Source organism: Pseudorca crassidens, chromosome 15 (genome assembly GCF_039906515.1).
Source record: "Pseudorca crassidens isolate mPseCra1 chromosome 15, mPseCra1.hap1, whole genome shotgun sequence".
Classification (NCBI taxonomy): domain Eukaryota; kingdom Metazoa; phylum Chordata; class Mammalia; order Artiodactyla; family Delphinidae; genus Pseudorca; species Pseudorca crassidens.
This window is the reverse complement of record NC_090310.1, coordinates 85,824,053-85,844,585: the sequence shown is the minus strand read 5'-3', so window position 1 is coordinate 85,844,585 and position 20,533 is coordinate 85,824,053. Positions and strand designations below refer to the sequence as shown.

The following is a 20,533-nucleotide window of genomic DNA, read 5'->3' as shown; positions in this document are numbered from 1 at the left end:
CTAATCAGTGTGATTCATTTGTGTACAGTGAGAGAATCGAAGAAGCTACTGACTATAATTCTGAAAAATAAAGTAAAAATTAGTAAAAGAGAAGGGAAAGAATTGCTTTTGTATTTTGATGCATCGTTAGAAATCACTAATGTGACACAAAAAGTTTTTGGTGCAGATAAGTATAGGGTAAGTTAAACTCTTTTTAATAAACATTTATTTTCATAATTCTGGAAACTTTCAGTTACTTGGGACTAAGTTTCATTGATTTTTTTTTCCTACAATTCTTTATAAAATAACATGTAGATTTTTAGTCCTTTAAGTTTGTATTGTGGAATGGCCATCAGATTGTTAGCCATACCCTTTCAGTTACCGATTAGAAAGAATCTCAGATGACAGAATTAGCAGCACCTACTCAAAACATTTAATGAATTTCTGCGAGGTGTTTAAAAAGTGAAATGAGACAAAGACTTGTTTTCAAGATATTAAACATTATGAGAATTATAGAATGTGCCTCAGAAGAAGTAAGTGGCATATAGAAAATGAAGTATAGATGTTGAAGAAAGAATACCCATTAAGAGTCAGATTTGAAGGAAAGGCTATGGAGGTGGGCCTTGAAATGGCCTTTGAAGTTAATGAATGAAATTTAGATAAGATGCTTTCCAGGACTGTGGAAGACGATATGAGTCGGATATTGTTTAACTGGGAATCAAGGTGGCAATTCATGTTATGTTTAGGGAGATGTTCAGTTGACAAGCTTGGATGGTCCACGTCTTAGTTTGTTCAGGCTACTGTAACAAAAATACCATAGACTGGGTGGCCTAAACAACAAACATTTTTTTCTCATAGTTCTGGAGGCTGTGAGTCAGATCAGGGCGCCAGCAGACCCAGTGTCTGGTGAGGGCCTGTTTCCTGGTTCATCGATGGCCATCTTTTCACGGTGTCCTTACATGGTGGAAGGGGTGAGGGATTTCTCTGGGGTCTGTTTTATAAGAGCACTAATTCCATTCATAAGGGCTCTGCCCTCATGACCTTAGCAACCCCCAAAGGCCTCCACTCCTAATACCATCCTTGGGGACTACGTTTCAACATACGAATTGTGGGGGAAACATTCAGTCTATAGCGTGCAAAAGATTTATGGTGAAGAATAGCAGATAATATGCTTGTGAGGAACCCTTACCAAAATAGGCTAAGACCGTGGTTAGTGGGGACTCATTGAATTATTCTGAAAAGAGTATTTATATGTATAAATAATAATGATTTAAGATAATTTGGCAATTTTGGAAGGAAACAGGTATAGGAAATAATTGTATTAAAATGGAAAGAACTGGGAGAAAATGACATCCCTTTGAATTAATTTTACTTTAGGAATTTACCAGAAAACAAGGCATTTCCGTTGCCAAAACATCTGTGCATATTCTTTTTGATGCAAGTGGATCACAGGTATGTGTCTGACTTACTTGATTTTTACCACTGGGCTAAGTTTAACCCTAAATAATGAGAGCACAGTAATAAAGTTCATCTTGGAGGGTGAATATCTAAAAAATAAATTGTCTCAACATAATGCCCCAATAAGATGTATATACTTTTTAAACACATTAATAATCATTTATTTCAGTACAGAAGGTAGATTGTTATTAATACCAGTTTTGGTAACTTTAAATAAAAATCAGAAGTACATGTTCTTCCACTAATGCCAAAGCCTGTATTATGTCTATTAACATTTGAAAAAGGACTAAAAATTATAACAGTACATAGATATAAGACAAAAAGAATTGACCTTTATGAGTGTGAGATGAATGAGCGCTTTACGAAGTCATCCAGTGATTGAGAACTTCCTATGGTTTGCAGTTTTAAACACTTTTTCCTTATTCTCCAACAGATTCTAGTCCCAGAAAGTCAAATCTCACCAGTCGAAGAAGAACTTGTTAGTTTGAAAGAAAAAGCTAACCCCCAAGAGGAATTTGCTAAACCTCCAAAATGTATCAAAAACAGTAATCAAGGAGACATAAAAAATAGTCAGCCTAAGGTATATATGGCATCAAAATAGTCATTTATAAAATAGCATAGGTCAAATCATTGCTATATATAATTACAGAAAAAAGCATCTAGAATTCATATGTTCATCAGTAACATTTCAGAGTATTTCCCCTGCATTTTACAAATGCAAACAAGAGTTAGTGTTTCAGCAGACTGTGTTTATATGTAAGGTTTAGGGATTTAGGACAAGGTATACTATACACTTGTAAGTTTCAAATTAGAGATATATAGGAAAGTAACTACCACTTTTTGCATTTATCCTTTCTGTTCTGTCTCTGCACTGGCCAATACAAATTTATAATGTAATGTTCTGTTTACTGGCATGAGGAAAGAAAGCAAAATACTAGGTTCTTTCTCCTCCTCCTCCTGCTCCATTGAGGATCTCCTCTAGGCTGCATGTGATAGAACCATTTCTCAGCCGCCTCTCCACATCTTGCTGTGACACTTGACATTGCTAACAGCCCTCTCTTTCTTAATGTCCTCTCCTTTGTCTTCTGTGTTAGCATTTTAATTCTCTTTTTACTTCTGTTACTACATCAGAGATACTTTCTCTCACTGTCTCCTAAATGTAGATTTGCTCTAAAAGCTTGATACCCAGCTTTCTGAACATGTCTATGCCTTCTCCCTTAGAGAGCTTCCTTCCTGTGCATAATTTAAGCTCTTAAAATGTACCAGGCTTCTGTTCAAAGTTCTATAGCTACGTTACTCTTTTTTTTTTTTCTTTTCTTTTTTTTGTGGTACGCGGGCCTCACTGTTTTGGCCTCTCCTGTTGAGGAGCACAGGCTCCGGACGCGCAGGCTCAGCGGCCATGGCTCACGGGCCCAGCCGCTCCGCAGCATGTGGGATCTTCCCGGACCGGGGCACGAACCCGTGTCCCATGCATCGGCAGGCGGACTCTCAACCACTGCGCCACCAGGGAAGCCCTCCACTTACTCTTTTTATATTTCCCTTGGTTGTGTCTCTTCAAGCCCTTTCCTAAAGTCTACCTCAAACTCTTTATCTTTTGCCTCAAGTTTGCATCTGCCTCCATACTTCAGTAATGTTACCATTCATTTTTCTGATGATATCCTTGATTCCAAACTCTTCTCCCCCCATACCTAGAAGCAAGGTGCTAGTGATTGTTCTTTCATAGTATCTCTCACATCGTTTCCTCCTTATTATTCCCTTTACCGTTACTCATTTTAGCATACGTAGGTTATACAGTAACCTTCTAATAGTGTCTTTGACACTATTGCTCCATTTTGTGAGCTACCCTGTGTCGTACACCACTGATTTTTCTTAATACCAGTATCCTCATAGTATTCTTCTGCTCAGAAAGCCTTGTCATCTCTGTGTTTATCCCATTAAATCTAAGTTTTGACTTAGTTTGAAGACATTCTGTAATTTAATACTACTCTATCAAAATACCCTCCACTTTAGTATGGTCAGTTGCTTTACTGTCTTTTTTTATGGCATGCTCATTCTTGCCTCTGTACTTTCATTCATGCTGCTTTTACCTCTACTTATCTAAAGTGTACTTACATTTGTAAATCTTTGTTCATTTTTACTTTCTTAATGGAGCTTTTCCCGATTATTTGTTTTTACTAATCTCTCACCTTTAGGCAACTATAACGCTCACAGGCTCTTCCATACATTGTGTTACTATTTTTCCCTGTAGTCTGTGTCCTTCATTAAATTAAAAGTATCATTTTTGTCAACTGTAGTTCCCTCAGATGATTAGATTATAAAAGCCTTTTTTTGTCTTTATATCAGAATCATAACTTGAGTACTTACTAAAAATGCAGATTCTTAGAGCCCCCCCACCCACCTAAACCTATTGAATCATAACACAAACTCTGGAAAAGATCTTAACCACACTAAAGTTTGACATTGCACTGTTGTTAAATACCCACTGTGTTTTCAATAAGGACTAACTGTTTGAAGCATTTATATGAATAAGTAACTTTTTGGATCTCATTCATTATATACCACTAGAACTGTAATTTCTTTAAGAAGAATCTGCTGATTCAGTAGCTTATTTTCTGGTTAATCTTAGAATTCACTTTTCTCCTGTCCTTCCCCACCTTTCCTCCATTGCCCTATATACATACCTACTCAAAACTCCATCAATATTTTTTTCTCTGTCTTAGAGGCAGGTGCCTTTTTCAAAACAGCTGTCTTCTCCCTCTTTATGGTTTGTCATCATGTACTCCTTTGTACGGCATCCTCTGGAACTCCTGTCTCCTGTAGTCCCTCCTCTGCTCTTATCAGTCATTCTAGGCTAAAGTTAGAAAATGCACATCTTTTTTGGAACACTAGCTTGTGTGCCACTGAGTCTCTGAACTCCTGTAGCTGCGTTTTACTCCAAAGGCAGTTTAGTCTTCACAGAATATTAATACAATTTTTTAAATGTGTGAAAGTTTTGAACAAGGCTTAATGTTATGAAAACTTTCACAAACAAGTTTACATAAATATGTGTTCCAAACATTATCCTTATGAAATACAATAGGAAATTGTGAGCCAATGGTTAACTAGATAAACTGAGTGTCAATAAAATATTTTCAGCTAATATATAAAGGTACAATAATTCCAAGTCTGGATATTCTTTAAATATTCTTTAAAACAACATCCTTTACTTGTTTCGGCTATCTATTCAATACCAAACGTTAGGATAAAATCCCTCAAGTCAGGCTAAACTGCAGATATTTCTGGATATCATATTGTTTATAAAATACCATATGTCTTTTGTGTGTAGTCAAGGTGAAATGTTGTGAATAAAATTACAGGATATTTAATTTCAAAAGAGAATGTATATTTACTGTGGGTTTTTTTTTCTCATGGTTTAAGATAATTACTCCTAGCAAAAGAAAAATGTCTGAAGCATCAATGATTGTTCCTGGCTCAGATAGATACACTGTGAGAAGTCCAATATTTTTAGTCAATACATGTAAGTTTTATTGCCTTTGAAGATTCCTAAAAAGTATTATTGTTTTAAGCTGGCATTTTTTAAATTCAGGAGTATTCTGGACCTAATTTATCTAGAGGATAATTTGGGGATATAAAAATTAATAAAATATGAACCACAAATGTCTTCTGTCAAAAAATTACAAATGTCTGAGAAGTTTAATGGGTATCCATATAAACATTATTCAGATTATTAATATCCAGCATTAATAATTTGTTGTAATTTTAAGTGAGAGCCAGCATAACACAGTGGATAAAGCATTAAATTAATCAGGCTGCTTGGGCTTGTTTCCCCACTCCTGGGTATGTACTTTGTAGCTAAGTTTAGAACCAGTTTCCTTTCTATGAAATGGGACTGAAGTGTCTAACCTCATCAAATTAAACTGTTTAAAGGATTAAATAAAAATTATTCATTAAACAAATGTTGTGAAACATTTAGACAGTGCCTGGTACATACTAAGAGCTAAATAAAAATTTTAAAATAATCTGATACTGTGTACTAGTTGCTATAAACACAGTATTATTTAATCTTTATGACAATTTAATAGTGACCTTCTGTTCCCAAAATCTGATTGCCTACTGGGAAATTATCTAATATTTGACAAACTTCTCAAACTTAACAGGTCCAAAATAAATTCATCTTTCCACCCTCCCTGCCAGTTTTTCTCCATTTCTTACCTTGGAATATGGCGTCCATATCCAGTTACTCATCTAAATCAGAAACCTGGGACCCATCTTAGAATCCCCTTTTTTAACCTTCCTCAGCAAAAAGTGTCTCAGTGAGAACAACATAGAAAATCCTACAAATATAGCAGTCCTTTGTCCTCCTTTTTAGCAACACTACGAAGAAGAAGAATTAAACCACCACTGCAAATGACGAGTTCTACAGAAAAACCTGGTGCTTCTAAAACATTGGAAAATGGAGTGGATAATGCTGTATCACTTAAATCTAGACCATCTGAAGAAAGAAATAGAGGAGATAATACAGACAAAGTAACTTTACTTTGAAAGCATTTTTAAATAAATTTTTATCAAATTATTGTAGAAATACATAATTGAGCTAATTACTTTTGCAAGCAGTGAGTGTTTCACTTTTCCTACAGTATTGCTTTTTAAATTTTTTAGATATCATTTATTGTCCTTGAAAGTAAGTTCTTATCAGTCATTTACTGTGCTAACAGTAAAATTTAGAAATATTCATTCAGTGTAACTGATTTATGCCTTCACTAGGAGAAATGGACTTGCCATCATTCTTTAGTTTATTATACAAATTAGTGTCTGCTATGGGGAAGGTTCTGGTTTAGAAATATAAGACACAAGTGGAATCTTTTAGTATCTCAAAGTCTAGCATGGGAATTAGACAAATTAATAAGATGATTATAATACTGTATGTGTTCTCAGATGTACATACAGGATGCAATAGAAACCTAGTAGAGGGGCAAGTGCCTAATCCCAGAGCTGGAGGGGAAGCTGAAGATCAGGAGATGCTCTTTTAGGAGATGGAGGAGAGTTGATTTTTGAAGGGTCAATAAAGGTTATTAGTCACATGGACATCGAGGAGGGCATTCTTTTCAGGAAGTTGAAGGGGGGACAGAGCAGGGAATGGATGAGAGAAAGTTGTGTCTTGGAGAAATAGGTAATCAGAGATACAGATAAGTTTGTAGATGAGGAGGAACACCTGAAAGCTTTTGTTTTCTCTGAAGTGTGAGCATGGTGAGCTTCTCTTGGGGACAGAGCCTTGAAGTAGAGGGCTCAGAGACACACAGAGGTTTGGAATAACTACTGAGAGAGAATGGAGAGGGGGAAGAATAAGTACAAGTGTTAGGCAGTGTTGAGGGCCCAGTTCAATTTTAAGACTATGAAGCTTATCATGGCATTAGTTTAGAAGTAAGTATAATTTCCTCAAATAAAGCTTAGCAGCCTTGGTGTTACAGTAAAAAAAAGAAAGATGGTGGATGTAAAAAAATTTTTAATGGTTATGAGGCTGAAAGATAAAGGGTGCAAGAGTTGAAGATATTAGGAAAAAATAGTCAAAGTAATGGTTCAAATTGTCTAGCTAAGTGTTTCTTAATAGGGGCAATATTGTTTAGCTGTGCAGTGTGGTTCTGAATGTTGTAGGATGAGAAGTGTCCTAGGCCTGTGCTTACTTATTGTCGGGAGAGCCCTTCTGTCATTGGGACAACAAAAAACACACCTGTACATTTTCATACTGCTCCTCTTCCAGCAGGGAAGACAGCCGGGAGGAGGCAAAATATCTTAGTTAGGGGGTATATGTTTCTGATAGTGATGGCAAATTTTTATTTGGTCCGGGAAGGTATGTATCTGTGGCTGTGGAAAGAGGGAAGCTTGCTACAGTCAAGAAGTTACTTGTGCAGTGGCCAAAACTTTATAAAATAAGTTAATACTTCATAATTTCCGGTTCATGTGTATGTTAGTGAAAAGACAGAATAGATGCAGGCTATGAGATCAATAGCAAGAGAAGATAGGCCAAGGAGGTGCTAGAAATTCTCAGAGAGGAAAATTGAATTATTTTTCTAGCTGTGGCTGAGATCAGAAAATTTGTAGGATCTTCTGCCTCCTTATCTGCAATGAAAGTTACTTTCTTGTGTTTTAGGATAGGCAATATTCTAGAATGGGCATAATCGTATGAAATAAATAGAAATACTATCCAACTTTTAATAGTAAGGCAAAAAAGTTTTAAACTTTAATACTCTGACTTTTAAAAGTTGTTTTCATATAATGCCTTAATTCAAATTTATATTAAAATTTCTCCCGTTTATAGCATATCGAAACTGATAGAGAAAAGATAGAAAATAAGGACACTGAATTCCCAAACCAAAATTTTAGTAAGTAATCTTTGGTTTAATTTTAGTCATCCTTTACACACACACACACACACACACACACACACACACACACACACACTCTCACACTCCTCTCTATACTTCCCTTTCATTTATTTGAAAAAAAGATTTATAATGAATACATTCAGCTTTATGCAAAGAACTTAGAGGTTACAAGAAAATATAATACAGTCTTGGTTCCCAAGAAGTTTGGGTCTGGGAGGGGGAAGATGAGATCAATCAATCTTTCCATCCCAGTATGTGAACTTCGATCAAATTCTAGCTTTCATTTTACCCTGCCAACTGCACGAAAAAATGAAAATACCATAATTTTTGTTTTATTTAGGTGAACTCCAGGAAATTGTTCCTGATTCACAGGCAGTGGGAAAAATAGATAAACCTGTGTAAGTATGAGAAAACCCATCAAATCATTTAGCCTATAATAATGTTACTTTTAGATGAGTGTAACAAATTTAAAGGACAAGGCCTTTATATTCTTAGAGTGTAGTATTGGTTATAGAATTTATCATCTTTCAAGTATTATTATGATCGCACAATGGGGAATAGCCTATATGTTTCTTCAACCAACGTAACTCTTTTCAAATTGACTTAAAATGAATGAGATTTTAAAACAATAAAGAATGAATGTGAAGAAAATTAACCAAGTTTAGATATACATGAAGACGTGTAAGATATGTGAGATGTATTTAGGTAGATATCAAAATAGTAGCAATAATGGAACTTTTAAAATAATATTCTTTAATCTTGATCAATTATATAGTAAATTTTAACTTTCATCAGGACTTTTCATACTTGACTGTTAAATTTCTGTCAGTAAACATTGACTAAATAAAAAGAATCAAGGCCTTATATCAGTCACAGGCTAATGTTTTGTGATAAGCAAATGAATTTATTTTGCAGGTTACCTGGTGTTTTAGACGACATCTGTGGAAATAAAATGCACTTCAAATGGGCACGTTGGCCACCTGTAACAAATATTAATCTGTGTAATAACAAAAGAGCAAGTACTTCATCAGGAGACACATTTACTCAAGGTGAAACACAGTTTTCTCTGTATATAAAATAGTTGTTCAAGGAAATACTCATTTCTTGAAATGTCTTAACAAATATTTTGGTTTTAACAAATTTTGTATATGATCAGTTTATAAATTTAATAAGGATTAATTTCTCATTTTCCCATTAGATATTGTTATCAACAAAAAACTTACTAAACAAAAATCATCCTCTTCAATATCAGATGATAATTCTCAGGAAATGGGAAAGGTGCAGTATGGGAAAGAAATAATGCAGCATAACAAAATACATAAAGCAGAAGTAGAAGTTTGCAAAAGAAACAAACAACAACAACTAAATCATTCTAAACATTTGGAGGAGAAAAATACTGAAAATACAAAGCAGAGTGATTGGCATATTGAATCTGAAACTACTTTAAAATCAGTTCTCCTAAATAAGAAAGTTGAAGAATCTGTGATCTGTAGGAAGAAATACATACTGTCAAAAGATGTGAATACTGCTATCTGTGATAAAAGCCCTTCTGCTAGAAAAAATGCAGAAAGTCATAGAAGATCAGGGGAAAGACTGACATCTGAATTTAATTCCTGGGATTTGAAACAAAAAAAAATGGTGAGCTTTCAGTATGTTTTATTTCTGCACACCCATAATATGCCTACTTAATAACATAAAGTGAAAGAAGCTTGATTAATTGCTACAAATTTAGTGTTTGTAATACCCTGTCCTTTTTTTAATTGAAGTATCGTTGATTTACAATATTACATTAGTTTCAGGTATATAACATAGTGATTCAATATTTTTATAGATTATACTCCATTTAAAGTTATTACAAAATAATGGCTGTATTTCTCTATGCTGTGCGATTTACCATTGTTGCTTATCTATTTTATATTTAATAGTTTGCATCTCTTAATCCCATACCCCTATCTTGCCCCTTTCCTCTTCCCTCTCCCCACTGGTAACCACTAGTAATACCATGTTCTTTAATTCAGGCTTAGACTCTGAGAGTGCATGCCTCCTGAACCCCTTTCTGACCTCTCCCCAGTCCCAGCCCTGATAGAACCTATGTGCCTGCTGGCACATAGCTGGCATGTAAATAGGTATAGCATGAATGAACCCTGCAGTTCCTTGTCTCCTCTTATTGGGTCTCTCCCACTCTGTCCCTCAGATTCTTCTGAACATGCATATAGAACTGCCTGTGCCTCTCTTATGGTGCTTACCTTTCTTTTTTAATAAATGGTTATTTTGTGTGGTCTTTCCCCCCGTTTTAACCTATTAGAGTGTAAAGACTGTGTTTTATGCAACGTTTGTTTTCCTGCATGGCCTAGCACAGCTTTGCACGTAGTAGCATCTGAAACATTTCTTGGATTATTGCCTTAAAGTTTGACGAGGTTTTTCAAGAAAGTATGTAAGTGGGGTGGAGGAGACTTATCTTCTATTGTAAATGTTGCTTGTCCTCATTGCAGACTCCACTTCTTCAAATTAATCATCTGTAGAACATCTCCAGGAGAGTTTTAGCTAGTTTGCACCATACTTTGAGACTGAAAGTTTACTTTTTGTAGCAGTTAAAGTTATAAACCTTTTCTTTGGTCATTGCTACCAAGATTCAGATTAAGAAAATTTTCTAATCAGAATACATTTCCACTGCCAGTAATGCAATCGCTTTTGCACTATGCCTTAAAAGATCCAGGTTGTACAGGCCTTCATTTATCTTCCAGAGTGTTACTAATACCTGGGTGGCCAAATTTCTAGAGTCAGTGTAAAATGTTCATATATTGGAGCATCTTAGTGTGCAAGTGAAATACTTAATAGCCAATTTTGCAGTTGTTGTATATAATTAGATATTATTTCATTTGTCTTGACCAGGCTACTCTTTATTTTGTTTTTAACCTGCAATTCCCTTTTTCTGCCTCATTTGGCTACTTTCCTTTTTAACCAGATCCTTTTGGGCCACTTTCTTCTTGATTCTCAGTACGCTATTCTCTCTTCTTTCTAGTCTTAGCTGCTATTTAGTTCCTTCAGACCCAGTGGAAGTAAGTTTCTTTTTGTCTGAATGCTGATCTGTCCTTCAATTTTAATTTTAAACTGTTTTCTTTGGAATTTAGAATCATTCCACAGAATTTTTCTGATCTAGTCATTTTTTTCCTGGGAGCACAGAAACTTGATCTTTTCTAAGCTGTGCTTTTTTTTTTTTAAGTCAACTTCCCGTTTTCAGAAGTTCTCTTTGCTCTTTCATAGCGTCACTCTCTTTATTACTGTGCAGCATTTCCTGCCACTCTCATTCATGGGTGACTCTCCTCTAAGGTAGTCATCTGTCTGATCATGTCTTTCTATTCACTGGATAAACCCAGAGAAATAGAACCTCTGTAGTTCAGTGGTACAGATTTCCCACATTGGCTCTAATTATGTCAGAGTTCTTAATAATATTATATTATTATACACTGTTTTAGGGGAGGTTTGTTTTTGCTACATTTTTATCAAGGCAGGTATACCCTGTCTTCTGGTAATCTCAAGAAGGGATAGTAAGTAATAACTTATTATCTATTATATATAAAAACATATGAACTTAAAAATGGTTAAAATAATAAATTTTATGTCATGTTATGTTTATATTATATTTTACCATAATTTAAAAAACCCATATGCATGATGCTCAGAAAAAAAATAAAACTAAAAGCAAGAGAACTCATATCTTTAGTAAGAGTGTTCAAGTTTTCTTTTAACCAGATAATCTAAAATTATGCAGATAATATTCCTACTTCGTAGTCTTTCCATTAAAAAATTAATAGAATTTTTTAGAGCAGTTTCAGGTATACAGCTATACAAAGAGTTCCCATATACCCCTTCACTCCACCCCAGTTTCCCCTATCATTAACATCTTACGCTAGTAGATTTGTTACAAATGATGAGCCAGTACTGAAACATTATTAACTCAAGTCCATAGTTTACATTATAGTTCACTCTTTGTGTTGTGTATTCCATGTTTTTTTGACAGATGTATAACAACAGATATTGACCCTTAGAGTATCATGCATAATAGTTTCATTGCCCCAAAATTCCCCTGTGCTCCACCCCTCCCTTGTTTCCTCCCTCCTCCGCCAAACTGCAGGCAATCACTGATCTTTTTACTGTCTCCATAATTTTGCCTTTTCCAGAATGCCAGAGTTGGAATCATATAGTATGTCATCTTTTCAGATTAGTTTCTTTCACTTAGCAATATGCATTGAATGTTCCTCCGTGTGTTTTTATGGTTTGATAGCTCTTTTTTTTTTTTTTTTTAATGCTGAATCCCTTGTATGGACATACCAAGATTTGTTTATCCACTTACCTGTTGAAGGACATCTTGGTTGCTTCCGTGTTTTGACAATTACAAATAATGCTTCTATAAACATTCGTGTGCAGGTTTTGTGTGGACATAAACTTTCAACTCAGTTGGGAAAATACCAAGGAGCATGATTGCTGGGTCATGTGGTAAGAGTATGTTTAGCTTTGTAAGAAACTGCCTGTCTTCCAAAAGTGGAAAAAATGGCTGTACCATTTTTGCATTTCATCAGCAATGAGTAAGAGAGTTCCTGTTGATCTACATCCTTGCCAGTATTCGATATTGTCAATGTTTTGGATTTTAGCCATTCTTACAGGTGCTTGGTGGTATCTCGTTGTTTTAATTTGCAGTTCCCTAATGACATGATGTTGAGCATCTTTTCATATTTTTATTTACCATCTGTATATCTTCTTTGGTGAGTTGTCTCTTCACATCTTTTGCCCAATTTTAATTGGGTTGCTTCCTAATTGGTGAGTTTTAACAGTTCTTTGTGTACTTTAGATTCAAGTTCTTTATTAGGTATGTATTTTACAAATATTTTCTCCCAATCTGTGGTCTGTCTTTTCATTCTCTAAACAGTGCTTTTTGCAGAGCAGACATATTTAATTTTAATGAAGTCCTACTTATCAGTTTTTTCTCTCATGGATTGTGCTTTTGGTGTAGTACCTAAAAAGGTATTCCAAACCCAAGGTCACCTAGATTTTCTCCTATTTCTCCTATGTTGTCTTCTAGGAGTTTTAGAGCTTGCACTTTACATTCAGGTCTATTATCCCTTTTGAGTTAATTTTCATGAAGGGTATAAAGTCTGTGTCTAGATTCTTTTTTTTGGCATGGTATGTTCCAGCACCATTTGTTGAAAAGACTAACTTTCCTCCACTGTACTGCCTTTTGTTCCTTTGTCAAAGATCAGCTAATTGTATTTATGTGGGCCTCTTTCTGGGCTCTCTGTTTTTTCCATTATTCTATTTGTCTGTTCCTTCACCAATACCACACTATATTGTATTCAATGTCTTTTCAGTAAGTCTTAAAGTAGGGTCAGTCCTCAGACTTTGTTCTTCTCTGCTGATATTGTGTTGGCTACTCAGGGTCTTTTGCTTCTCCTTGTAAATTTTAGAATCATTTTGTCGATAACCACAAAATATCTTGCTGGGAATTTGATTGAGATTACGTTGAATTTATAGATCAAGTTGGAAAGAACTGACATCTTGACAATATTGAGCTTCTTAAAATACACGAACATGGAATATCTCCATTTATTTATTTAAAAAAATTTTTATTTTATATTGGAGTATAGTTGATTAACAATGTGTTAGTTTCAGGTGTACAGAAAAGTGATTCAGTTTTACATATACATATATCTGTTCTCCATTTTTTTTTAGATAGTCTTTGATTTTTCATCAGTCATGTTTCCTCGTATAGATCTTGTACATGTTTTGTTAGATTTATACCTAAATATCTCATTTTGGGGGGTGCTAATACAAGTGGAATGTAATTTCACATTCCAGTTGTTCATTACTGGTTTATAAGAAAGTGACTGATTTTTGTATATAAACCTTGTATCCTTCAATTGTGCTATAATTGTTCTTTAGCTCCAAGGATATTTTTGTTGATTTTTTTGAGGTTTTCTACATAGACAGTGATGTCATCTGTAAACAAAGACAGTTTTATTTCTTTCTTCCCAATATGTATGTAGTGTATTTCCTTTTCTTGTCTTACGGCATTAGTAAGACTTCTAGAATGATGTTGAATGGAGTGGTGAGAGCAGACATCCTTTCCTCGTTTCTGATATTAGTGGGAGTATCTAGTTTCTCTCCATTAATTTATAATGTTAGCCGTAGTTTTTTTTTTTTAGATGTTCATTATCAAGGTGAGGATATTCTTCTCCATTCCTAGTTTTCTGAGAATTGTTATTGTGAATGGGTATTGGATTTCATCAAATGCTTTTGTGCATCTACTGATATGATCATATGATTTTTCTTCCTTAGCCTGGATTTTATTTATTTATTTATTTATTTTATTTTTTGCTGTGTTGGGTCTTCGTTTCTGTGCGAGGGCTTTCTCTAGTTGCAGCGAGCAGGGGCCACTCCTCATCGCAGTGCATGGGCTCTCACTGTCGCAGCCTCTCTTGTTGCGGAGCACAAGCTTCAGACGTGCAGGCTCAGTAGTTGTGGCTCACGGGCTTAGTTGCTCCGCGGCATGTGGGATCCTCCCAGACCAGGGCTCGAACCCGTGTCCCCTGCATTGGCAGGCAGACTCTTAACCACTGTGCCACCAGGGAAGCCCAACCTGGATTATATTAGTTGATTTTCAGATGTTGAATCAACATTGCATACCTGGAATTCCACTTGGTTGTGGGTACATAATTCTTTTTATATGTTATTGTATTCAATTTGCTAAATTTTTTGTTGAGGATTTTTGCATCTATGTTTATAAGAAATATTAGTCTACAGCTTTCCTTTCTTGTAATTCCTTTGATTTTGGTATTAGGATATATTGGTTTCATACAGTGAGTTAGGAGGTACTCCCTCTGCTTCTGTCTTCTGAAAGGTTGTGAAAAGTTGTATAATTCTTCCTTAAATGTTTGATAAAACTCAACAGTGAACCCATCTGGGCCTGTTGCTTTCTGTTTTGGCAGGTATTAATTATTGTTTCAATTTCTTTAATAGATTAGGCCTATTCAGATGATTTATTTCTCCCTGTGTGAGTTTTAGTAGAATTTATCTTTCAAGGAATTGGTCCATTTACTCTAGGTTATCAAATTCATGAGCATAGAGTTGTTCATAATATTTTTTTATTATCCTTGTGATTTATCCATGTGATCCATAGTGATAGCCTCTCATTTCTGATACTGGTAATTTCTGTATTTTTTCTTAATGAACTTGGCTAGAGGCTTATCAATTTTATTGATCTTTTCAAAGAACCAACTTTTGGTTTCCTTCAGTTTTTTATGATTTTTTCCCCCATGGATAGAAACTTTTTTTAATAGCTGCAAAGCACTCTGCACATTTCTATATGTTAAAAGACTTTTCCTAAGTTGTTGTAATGCCTAACAAGGTGCAAACTTGTCTGACCCCTTTTATTTCTCTTTGTAGTTATTTATAGAACCAGATTTTTTTCTTAAATTTTCTTTTCAGTCTTTTTTTTCCTTTGAAGGTTAACTTGGTAGAGTTTTTAAGTAGCTAACAAATTGTTTCAGAGAGAAAAGTCAAAAGGGAAAGGATTTACTGATGCAGCAGAATCTTTGATAAGCCAAATTAATAAGAGATACAAACCAAAGGATGGCATAAAGTCTACAAGAAAATTAAAGGAGTCTTTGATTGACAGGTATGTTCTTAAATTTAGAAATGAATATTTTTCTGAGAGATACAACTAAATTATTTTACCTAGTTTTAAGGTTAGTTTTAAACATATGTCCAAATAATGTAACTTTACATTAGAAAACACAGGTACTTATTTACTTTTATAAATAGAATCTGTTTAAATTATATAGAAAGGGAACTACAATTGAAATTAGTCATTCTAGTATCTGATTACATTTTATAAAGTATCAAGAGCACCATATTGATACAGCATACCATTTCAGAAATAAATCTTTAGGATATAGACATTTTAGAAATGTTATTTATTGAGACTAGTGATGAGTAAGACTAAATATATTTACATATATTGCTTAATAAAATATGAAATTTAAATGACCTGAGTTATTTTGTATTGTATATATGTAGTCCTTGTTTGCAGTCCTTCTGAAGGTTTTCTTTTATTACAAAATGTTTCTTTATAGGCTTCCAGGTAGTTAATTCATGTTTAAGTTAATTCTGACTCTATATGGCATGAAAAAAATTACTCTCATGGCAGAACCATTCATTTAAATTGTCTGGCACCTGCTGCTGCATAAGTGATTCAACTTAGACTTAAGTTTTTTTGTTGCTGTTTACTGTGTGTGGAGTTGCAAAAATATCAGACTAGGACTGTCACATTTCAGTTACTTGTAGCATATTGAATGTAGACTTAGTGATCCAAATATGTTTTACCTTATATAATATGGATTTTATGAAAAACATTCTACTGACATTTAATTGCCTTTTTAATTTTGACAAAACCTTTTCTATAGTGGTTTTTCAAACAAATCTGATCTACAGCTCAGTAAGGTAAGTTTCATGTATTTAACTACACCAAATGTATAGTCAAACTCTATGATATTTGACTTTACAGTAAAATAGAATAGTAGTAGGATGGAAGTAGATTTAATGTTTTCAGCATATTGAAAAATGGATTAAACAACTGACCAGATTAGTGGCAAGTACTCAGAAAAGCCCCCTAAACTTCTGTTCTGCTTTTCAAAGAAAATGCTTCTTTTACATACATGTGTGATATTTTTACTTTTTGGTACATGATTCAGTACCATTTTTTTCCTAACTTATCCCATCTCTCTTGACAATAAGATCATCCTGAAGTCCATATTTTTGTTAAAAACATTATTCATCCAGGTTTAAAATATCAGTTATCTTTGATTTATTCCTCACAGTTATCTCCAGTTAATTTCAAGTTTTGAGCTTTACCTTCTGTAAGTTCCTCTTGAGTTTTCCCTCTCCTGCCTGTGCCAACTCCTATTTTTTTGAGTTCTAATTTCTAATCCCTGGGTTATTATAATATCCTTCATGTAATTCTTTTTGTCTCTAGTATTTTCTCTGTGCCAATCCATTCATTACATTCAATGCTAGCTTTATTACTTTCCAAAGCACACAGCTTCAATCATGTCATTCTCTTATTGAGAATCCTTCTTTGGTCTCTGTTGCTTTTTGTTTGTTTTTAACATCTTTATTGGAGTATAATTGCTTTAGAGTGGTGTGTTAGTTTCTGCTTTATAACAGAGTGAATCAGCTGTACGTATACATATATCCCCATATCTCCTCTCCCCCTTATTGAATTAAGTGGAGACTTAAGCTGGCTCCCTAGACCTCTTAAAAGTCTGTCTTATTTCCTAAAATTAGTTCCCTAGACATGTCTTATTTAGCTGAAACATAATAAATTGAGATTCCTTGAAGTGTCTTTCCTAAGTGTTTATTCTTTTTCTTCCCCCTTTGGAAAGAACTGCGAAGCGAGTCGCCCTGTTCTTTCACCCTCTTTTCTCCTTGTCAAAACTTTATTCCTCCTTGCAAGCCTTGCTTCAGAGTCTACCTTCTTTATGAAAACTTTCTAAGGTGCCCTAACTCAAAATCCAAATGGGCAAGAATTCTGAATCTGTGCAATAATGTCTTTGTACCTTTTTATTAACTTTGCAGTTCTTTTTTTCTCTCTTCTGTTTTCTACTAGAATGCAACTATTTAGAATCATCTTTGTATCCTATATAAGTAAGACCTTCGTATCTTCTTTAATATCTGCTCATTTTTGGATCTTCAGTAAAACTTAGCAAACACTGGCATGCAAAAGATGAATTGAGCAAATGTATCTAAACAATGGTAAAAACATTTTGGAAAGAACAAGTCAGATCAGTGATTAGAGGAGTAAAATATTGAAGGATAAACTTTTTGGAATAATGTAAACTATTTTATTATAAAACAGCCAAAAGAAATAATAAAATTGAAGATGAATCACAACTAAAATGAATATTTTAGTTTTAATATTTCCAACTTCCAGATATTAAATTAGACTTCTAATTATTTCTGATCAGTAATCAATCATTCAGTGGTATTTGTGTACTAATTATAGTTAAATTACTTTAATAACGTAATTACACACTTAAGTATGTTAAAATTTTATTTAACTTTTCTGCCTACTTTTTGATCAGATTGAATATACTTTGAGCAGTGGGCTATAGGAATAAATGTACACACATCTTTCCCTAATAATACTAGTTGATTGATACAATTTTGTCTCTTTCACATGAGATTTTACATAAACCTAGCCTCTCCTGAAATTGTTCTATTTAACAGTTTAAAGCAAATGAGATACTGGGGGGAAAAAGTAGAAGCATGATTGTTTTGTGATCCTAGAATCACTAAATTCAGCTTGTAGAATACCAGTGAGGTCATTTACCTATGTACAGTAATGTCAATAAATATTAAAGATATAAGGATCGTTTGTATTTGATTTGCAATACTTTCTATTATGTTCTCAGTTAACAAGTCGTCAATATTTTTTAAAGTGTGGATGTTTATAAAGAAACTCACAAATGTGAAATTTATATTAATAGAAACAACTAGATAATATATGAAAATTTAGTTGCATCTGTTATTTGTTTGACAAGTGATGTACAAGTTTGAATGGTTTTATGTAAATTTCTTCTGTATTTAGGAAAAGGTTCAGAAAAAAAGTTATAGACAATTGAAGACTACTTTTGTTAATGTTACTGCTGAATGCCCATTGTAAGTAATTTTTCATAAATCTTAAAAGTTTTCTTCATATTTGAAGACAATAAATGTATTTGTTGTATAATGAAGTTAATATTTCTCTTCATTTTTACAGGAATGATGTTTACAATTTTAATTTGAATGGAGCTGATGAGCCTATTATAAAGCTTGGAGTAAGCCAGAAATCAGAATTTTGTATTATGTACAAAATACTAAATTTTGTATTTAGTTATTCAGTATTTATTTTGTATTTACCATGCAGTTATTAGAGCATGTTTTCTAATTTCCATCCTCTTATAGATATGCTTTAAAATATTTTAACATATATTATTAAATTCTTCAAAATTTATTTGGTACCAACCTAGGTATTTTTGGTTTTCTTTCAAATCTTTTGGACTGAAGTAGAGAAAAATGAGTAACTGGGGCAACAAGAAATTCACTTTCTTTACTGATGCAACATATTTAATCTTATTTTGTTTTAATATAGTTTATATTATTAGCTTTCTTCTTAAATATAAAAACATTTTAGTAAGATTAATTTTATTGTCACATCTTACATGAAGTTATAGAAACAAGTTTTTTATGTTAATTTAATTGTTGTTTACCTTCTTTTAACACTAAAAATTTTTTTAATGCTTATTCAAAATGTAGATCCAAGAATTTCAAACTACAGCTAGAGAAACCTGCGTGGATAGTTCAGTGACATTGTAGGTATTTTTATTATAATTAGATGGATCAGTTTAAAATACAGTTTTCTCAGTTGTTCTTTTTCTTAAATATTTCCTCCCAGTTTGACATTTTAACATATCAAAAGAGAGAATAAAAATGCTGTCATAAATACTATTATTCTATTATTTTAGCATTTACTTCTAAACTTGATTTGCAGATTCTGTACACTTAATATTAGTTGTAAGCTGAAAGGACTTAGTCTTTTCTAGTCTTTTCATCTAACCTTGTTACTTTATAATTAACTGAGGTCAGAGAGAATAAGTGACTTGGCCACATTTATATAGGGACGTAGTAAAAGAGTTAAGGCAGAAAACCCAGGTCTAACTGTCCAGTTGCATGCTACCTTAAAAAAACAAGTAATTAAGATTTAAATTAATGCATATTTTTGTTTAAGGTTAGGTTTAAGGAATCATGATGAACTTGAACCTTCTCTCAAAACAAAAGATAAAAGAGTAAGTTATAATATCGTAATGTGTCTATTAAAATCAGTATTTCTTTTACTAATTTTTCAATGCCAAAGATTATCCCAGAACTGAAAAACAAAAATATTTGGATCACTTTTTTTTTTTTTTTTACTCTGGAGATTATCCATGTTCCTATTTTGACTTTTCCTATAGTGTCTGAGCTATTTGTAATCATCTAGTAATAGAAAATATGACAACCTTAGTTACTCTCTTCAATGGTATTAGGTTTTGTCTCTATGAAGTAAGCTGTTTTGATTTAACTTTTAATTAACAACAACATTGACAGCAAAATATAAATCTCAACCTCTGATCTGGGTTTCTGAGTGATTTTATTGGGTAGGTCCTTAATGCCAGATAGATGATTTAGTGTGCTAAAAAAATGAGAAGTTAGTTTTTCTGAGTTTTTTGGTGGTTTTTTTTATTTTTTGGTTTAACTTCCTTTGTATGACATATAATAAGCCAGATTCCTTCATCTATTACAAGGATTGTGTTTTTTTGTTTTTATAGACTGTAACTAATCACAAAAAGAAAAATCTCTTTAGTGATAGTGACACAGAATACAAATGTGATGACAGCAAGACCGATATTAGCTGGCTAAGAGAACCAAAATCAAAACCACAGCTAATAGACTACAGCAGAAATAAAAATGTGAAGAAACATAAAAGTGGGAAATCAAGTAAGAAATCACTTTTTAGAGAAATCTGTAAATGATTTTACCGTTTCAACTGTATGAAATACTTTGTTGGTTGATAAATGTGTTTTTGTTATGTAGATAGTGTTTATAATTACATACTCTTTTGAATAGGAAAAAAAGTATGAAAT

At 33.4% G+C, this 20,533-nt stretch overlaps 1 protein-coding gene across 1 annotated transcript in view; it reads left to right on the top strand.

Moving 5' to 3' along the window:
• SYCP2 (synaptonemal complex protein 2) overlaps positions 1–20,533 on the top strand; it is a 59,722-nt gene that overhangs the window by 24,465 nt on the left and 14,724 nt on the right. The window contains 16 exon segments of the mRNA XM_067708627.1: positions 29–177; positions 1,357–1,431; positions 1,871–2,017; positions 4,855–4,954; positions 5,807–5,964; positions 7,754–7,817; positions 8,161–8,218; positions 8,736–8,869; positions 9,019–9,458; positions 15,365–15,492; positions 16,280–16,316; positions 18,463–18,533; positions 18,634–18,691; positions 19,170–19,225; positions 19,642–19,699; positions 20,219–20,387. Coding sequence (XP_067564728.1) covers positions 29–177; positions 1,357–1,431; positions 1,871–2,017; positions 4,855–4,954; positions 5,807–5,964; positions 7,754–7,817; positions 8,161–8,218; positions 8,736–8,869; positions 9,019–9,458; positions 15,365–15,492; positions 16,280–16,316; positions 18,463–18,533; positions 18,634–18,691; positions 19,170–19,225; positions 19,642–19,699; positions 20,219–20,387 — 1,902 coding nt within the window.